This window comes from Cryptomeria japonica, chromosome 1, assembly GCF_030272615.1.
Source record: "Cryptomeria japonica chromosome 1, Sugi_1.0, whole genome shotgun sequence".
Lineage (NCBI taxonomy): Eukaryota > Viridiplantae > Streptophyta > Pinopsida > Cupressales > Cupressaceae > Cryptomeria > Cryptomeria japonica.
The window spans coordinates 547,043,585-547,050,362 of record NC_081405.1 but is presented as its reverse complement, the minus strand read 5'-3'; the positions used below and the strand labels follow the sequence as shown (position 1 = coordinate 547,050,362).

At 35.0% G+C, this 6,778-nt stretch overlaps 1 protein-coding gene across 1 annotated transcript; it reads right to left on the bottom strand.

Annotated features, from left to right (window-relative positions):
* Positions 1-5,931: 5,931 nt before the first annotated feature.
* Positions 5,932-6,342, bottom strand: LOC131858060 (uncharacterized). Its single transcript, XM_059210957.1, has one exon. It carries the CDS (start codon positions 6,340-6,342, stop codon positions 5,932-5,934), a length of 411 nt encoding a protein of 136 aa, XP_059066940.1.
* Positions 6,343-6,778: the final 436 nt, after the last annotated feature.

Below are 6,778 nucleotides of genomic sequence, written 5' to 3'. Positions count from 1 at the left end.
AAAAACCCCAAGATCTACATGAAATCCTACTTGGTCTATTTGCTTGCAGCCTAATCACATTCATAGTGCTAGGTAGAGTGGGTTCCTTGAAGAGCATAAATATTATCCTCAATTGATACTGGAAAAGAGTAGAATGGATTACTATTTGGTGAATGATAGATTATACTTTTCTATATTTAAGTTATTGGAATACGATTTTTTCCAAAAGGTTGTCCATGCATGCCAATATTGAACTAATGAAGCTCATTATTATTTTATTCATTTCAAGACTTTCTTAAACATCAAGTTTGTTGGATGCAACAAGGCTCCCATGAAGGTCCCAAGGTATTCTAGCAACAAAATAATCCTCTTATAACTCTATAGGAAGATAGGAGAGGCTCATAAACTAATTGTCAGAAAACATAAGTCTTGGTTCACATTCCCCATTAAGATTGGTTCTTATGCATGTATTGACATGAAAAGTGCCAAAGCTTAAATAATGGAAATGACAACATACACCATAAGATCATTATTGGTGACAAGGGGTAAATTTGACACATATGGGAGAATTATTCCAATCATTGGAGCTTTCTACAAACATGAACCTAAAGTAGAGGACTAATGGGATAATTGTATAGATGAGTATCAAGTCAGAGTAAGATAATTTTTTCGAATAAAATTTACCTTAGAAAACTTGGCTAATATAATTAAGAAGATGGTAAGAGGTTGCATCAATCTTTAAATTGTAGAGGAATTCACTATAAGAATATTTATAATATTTATCCCTTAATAATAGAGGTGACAAATATGGATGAATGAGAAATGAAAATGATCTAATGGACCAAGGACTGGGTCAATTCTCCTTATGCAATGCTAATATTACCTAAGGTGAAAGAGAAGTATCCTAAAAAGAAGGATCTATTAAGATAAGGGGGATCATCTTCCTCTCAAGGGCCTACCAAGAGAATAGTTGCAAAATCCCAAGGCCAAGTAAATAAAAATTTTAAATTAGGAGGGTCATCAAAGCATTTTGTCCCTAAAAAGAAGAGAAATCAAAGCTCAATTGTTAAAATAATAAAAGAGATGGTACCTCCCAAAGGTAAGGATAAAAGTAAGGACATCTTCAAAGAGACCAAGACTTATAGAAGATCAAGGCTGGTGAAAATGAGGTTGGACCCTCCAAGATCATCAAAATAAGAAGAAGAAGGAGAGGAGGAGGAAGAAAAGGAAGATATTCCTCTACAAAGGAAGTAGAGAATAAGGAGAGAACAAACAACCCCTTGTATGAAATGAATCATCTCCCCAAAATAATCCTTCACCTCCATGTCCACCTCCTAGGAAAATATCTACTCCAATATCAATAAAATCACCATCCCCTCCACCTAAAGCTCCCTCTCCACCACCTAAAGTACCTATGCCTCCTCCAACATCACCCCCATATTATTATCCACTAAAGAGATCAGATATCCTTTCATCTTCCCAGGCTAATGAAGAAGGAGAAGTCTCTGACAAAAAACATGCCTTCTGTGATTAACATTCAAGATGAAATAGAGGATAAATGAGGAGATACGAAAATAAATACCCCATCATCAAGGTAGAAAGAAGAGGACCTTGTAGAGAATGATTTTCAAGAGGTTATGATTAGTAGGAATAGTGACAATAGGATGATGAGAAATGAGAAAATAAAGAATAATCTAATGGAGATGACCATGACCAAAACAAAGAACAAGAAGAGTAGCATGAGGAGTTTGATGATAAATCTCTTAAAGATAAAGACACATCTCTTGCATCTATAACATGACAAATTATCATATGATTAAGTCAAACCATCCAAAGAAGGCAAAGGAAATATAAGAAATTACAAGAAGAGGATTTTGCTATCTGGGATGAATCTTTTAAGACCCTAAACAATAAAAATAAAAGAGAAAGAAGGGTAGCTACAATATCAATTGATGAACATAAGCATAGGAATGATAAAATTTCTCTTCTAATGGTTGACAAGCTAGAATAAGAGATGCAACCCTAGGACCTTCAGACCTAGGATATTGACTTAAGAGTTTAAACAATGGCTAAAGAGAATAATTATTACAACAAATTGTAGACACCATGCTTAAGTGTATGCAAAAGGATGAAATAGTCAAGGAGGAGCTAAAAGCACAAATAACACAACTTAGGCTATTTGTTAAGAACCTCATGGGGCCCATGGATTTAGCAACTCCTTTGACAAGCCTACAAGAAACGTTAACCAAAAAAAGTAGACTTTAAGATCTTGATGGTTTCCTCGATTCTGTTATTGAATAGAGAGAAGACTTGAAAGCATTGGGAGAAGAAGTGATAAGAAAAGAAATTAATGCCTATCTTCTCTCAATAATGAGGTGAGTTTGATATAACAACTATTAATAGGAGTGGATGAAAATGTGGGAATAGATGAAAGTTATGATGTGGGAAGATTACATCTTAGTTTTGTAGAGAATAAAGTCTACGAACCAAGAGGAAATGCTCTAGATAGTAGAACTATAGAAAATGAAAACAAGGATAAAACAAATAAGTGGATTAAGAAAACAAATATGGTTCTTATCTTTTAATAAGTGTAAAGATAAGCTCATACAAGGTTGAGATTCAACTAACAAAGTTTTGGCATGGATCAAGGAGTTTATTGGAACATAGTCATGTTCATTTTGGGAAACTCCCATGCGGGTGAAGATACCTTCGATAATAGCTCAAGAGTTTAAGGAAAATTTGCATCATTCATTTACAAAGACATTCATTGATGACATGGTGCAACTTAAACTTGATTTATTAAAAATGCAATCAGAGCTCAACAATTTCAAAGAGTTGAACAAAAACTTGGAAAGACAAACATATTCTCAAAGCACGAAAGTTAAATATATTAAGACTTCATATTTGACAATTTGAATGAAATGGTTAATGATTTTGTTAATGCATTACAAGAGATTTAATATGAATGAAATAATAGAGTGTTGTTTTAGTAGGGCATTTTAGATGAGTTGAATTACTTTTGGTTTTTGGTCAAATATTGAAATGTGACATATATATCCTTCCAATGTAGATTTTAGTTCATTACAGTTTTAAGTGTAGTTAAGATGCGCCACACTTACCTTCCATGTGATTGACATTTAATTGGAGTCAACTACAAGTTCTCAGTTCTGCACGTGCATTCTAGGTCCCACACTAAGAGTTTGGCTTCTAACTTAGGGCAACAATTTTTTTCCCCTTCATGAAGTAACCACATGCTCTTTCAAGATCCAATTTATGCGTTTACTTTTAGTTAGAGCTTAGTTTTCTTACAACTTCGTTGTTAGTTAGTTTTTGCTGCAAAATTGGACACCCCAGTTAACTACACCTTGTTGATGAGTGTTTTGACACACTCACCAACAATCAAGTAGTTTATGTGAAGACTCACCACCTCTCCTTAAAAGAAGTAAGTTTTGGGAAGCTAACTACTCCAAGTTCTCTATATTCAAGTCTCGGCAGTGATGGGAAACTCAATGGTTGATGTGATTGTAACTATCAAGGGGCCTGCTGGTTGAAACAACTTCTAATTACCTACTTTTTTTTTGTATTTTTTGATTTATATTATCACAAAATAAACAACAAAAGATAGATCAGGGGAACAAGAAAATACCAATGAAATCGATACAATAACAACTGAATGATCCACATAGTCAAAATTTCATAATCCCAATATTATCAATATCACTAAATCAACATTTAGATAATGAGCCCCCAAAACTATATAAAGTCAATAAACTTCACACATCAACATAAATTAATATTACCCAACCAATAATTTCCCTACCAATTTAATCCTCATATACCATTTGCATGCACAATATGACTCATAAAATAACAAAACATCCAAAAATAAATAGTTGTTGATTCAAATAATAGAAGTTACCAGATTGCAAAGAACATAACCATATAGAACACACAAGTAGATTAGGCAATCCACAAGCTTCTTTTTGTATTAAACTTCAAAGAGTATCACAAAAATTCTTCTAAACTCATAAAAATCTGCATAAAATCTCTAATGAAATCTCTAATTGGACCTCAAATCATCAATTCATGGACCCTTACAATGAAGCAAAACTTTTAATGTATAGAGTTTCATGTCCTAAATTATAGGAATTAAACATATCTGAACTATGTGCTACAAAAGCAAGGAGTTGCAGTTGACATGCAAGTCTCTGCCCTGAACTCCAGCGAAACTACCAATTAACTATCACTACGAAACATGCGTTCCCAAAATTGGCCATTACAACCATCCAAAATTTGCCAAAAAACTGAAGTTGATGTTGCACAACTGTTGAACTTTCAGCTCTAATGGCAACCAAAAATATCTTCAAAAAGCTATCAAAATTGCATGTGGGGCAACTATGTGTTCATCCTTTACTCCTTTTATAGCTCTTGTAGTAACTAATAAAACATGCAACTATATCTTTAGGAGGATCAACAAATATGAAATCCGGAACTCAGACTTCTTCAAAATTTTCTTTGCATTCTCACTTATGTTGACCAACTTATCAATTACTCCTTCTGCATGTATACATTGAGAAGTCAATAATGAGTATATATCCATTAAATTTGTATTGGACTATGTTGCAAGTGTAAAATGATGAGCCACATACTAGTCCCATTGATCTAGCATGACACCTTTCTTCAGGCGACCATCTCTCAAAATATCATGACCATATGCCTCTAACAACTTCTTCACAAAATTCTCATACTTACCAATTGATTTCAATAGAGGAGCACTTGCCTCTAATATCCTTGACCTATAGTGCTCAAGAACTTCTATCTTAAATTCTATTATAAAAATACAAGATTGTAGACTACCAAAATCATCGCCTCCCAACAAATCTTCATTTTTAATCACTTCTTCACCTAAGGCCAACATTTTATTCAAAATTTTACACTACTTAGTGAAGTCTATGATACTCACTTCCCAATTTGTTGAACAATCTCTTATTGCCTTCTCCATTTTGAGGATCTTTTCATAAATACCTTTTGTATACTATAGGAAGAGTTTCACCTTTCAAACGTTCTCTTTCACCCAAAACTTTGTAGTAGCAACTAATTTTCCTATTTTGATTAAATTTCTTACATCACGCTCTTACAATGATGATGTGGATGACAATGTGTCATCTTCCCTTGAATCCAAAGGCTTCCCCATTTCTACAAGCAATTGTTTATATTGATCTAATTGTGCCTTTATCACCAGTTGGGAGTTATGCTCCTTCTCCATTTTGCTCCTTATCATACTAGTAGCAAAATATAAAGTATTGAGCTCTCCCCACTTTGTTTTTTTTCCAAGTTTGACCTGTGATACTTGGTATTTTGAAGGGCCCTCTCCTTCTATCTCTACAGGGGATGCGATATCGACAATTACTTCACCAGAGCCAGTTCTAGATAAATGATGAATTATCTTGGCCCTCTTTGTTTTCTTTGGCTCCTCCGTAATGACATGTTGCAATGTGAGTTTAGGCAATATCACCTTCTATTTCTTATCAAAAGTGAAGGTTAACCATTATGGGGTTCCCTCAGCTGTACTCCCTCCTTTGGTGGTTATTTATGCCATCACCCTTGCAACTTCTTGTAACGGTTCTTCCTCCTGTTTTTGCTCTTCTTATCCAACCTGTGTATCTAGAGGAGTTTGGGTCTCTCCCTAGGTAGGAAGAACTGGTACGATGAGTTGGTGTTGCTATGAGAGCACTTATTGAGAAAATTTTGCCTGTAGAGCAATATTAATATCAAGTTGTTGCTGATATTCTTCTAACTTCTTGCTCACTTTCTCATTGACATCCTTGGTTGGCTCTTGACTTTTTTGTTCTTTATCTCCACCTACAATATCTTTCAATAAGTTCTCTACATCTTGTGGAGTAAGAGCAAACATTTCATCATGTTACTTTTCTATGTTTCCTCTTCTTCATCCTATTGTTGCTCCTGTGGACCCTGATCATCTACATTTGTAGGAGTTACTTGTGGAAGTTCTGACACCTTTTGCATGACATGGTCCCTTCTTTTCTCTGCACTAGAAGGAGTCATTATTTTTCTCTTTCTAGGTTCTACCTTCTTTGGTGTTGGCTTAGCCTCCTCTTGGTCTGAGTCTGAATCCACATTATGAATAGTTATTGTCTCAATTGTAGGAGTCATTGCAGGTGCAGGCATCTGCAAAGCAACAAAATATGGAGTAATAGTTGTTGTAGCCAAGGGTGGAGGTGGTGTTGAAACAGTCGCTGCAACGGACGCAGTCGATGTGGTGGATGGTGTTGTTTTGGTAGCAATTATAGTTTGATTAGTATAGGCACTAGAGGATTGAGCCTCTTGAGAAGTTTGTTTCATTGTTGCTACAACACCCTCAATGGTAGGTCTAACAAGATGAATTTATGCTTGTGGTTTGGCCCCTAGGCCCATCGTAATTCCTAAACTTGCCTGTTTTACCAGATATTCTGTCTCTTTCGTTTCTCATTTAATTTTTGCCTCAATTATTCTATAGTCAAAGGAGTTTCAGCTACCTTCTCTAGATCTATAGACGTTTTCTTCTTTGACTCTGATCGGGTTGTCCTTGTATACTCCTTATGTATTCTTGATTGAGGATTGTCAGTCGAGATATTGTTTTGTTTACCTTTGGAGGCAACTGGTTTAATCCATAGACCTAACCACTTCCTACTTCTATCTATCACCGATTGAGAAATTGTATCATTGTCCACCACTTCCTACTGTGACCATCTAATTGGAGGGAGTGAACTCTTATCTATTCTTGTTTCCTTATACATTG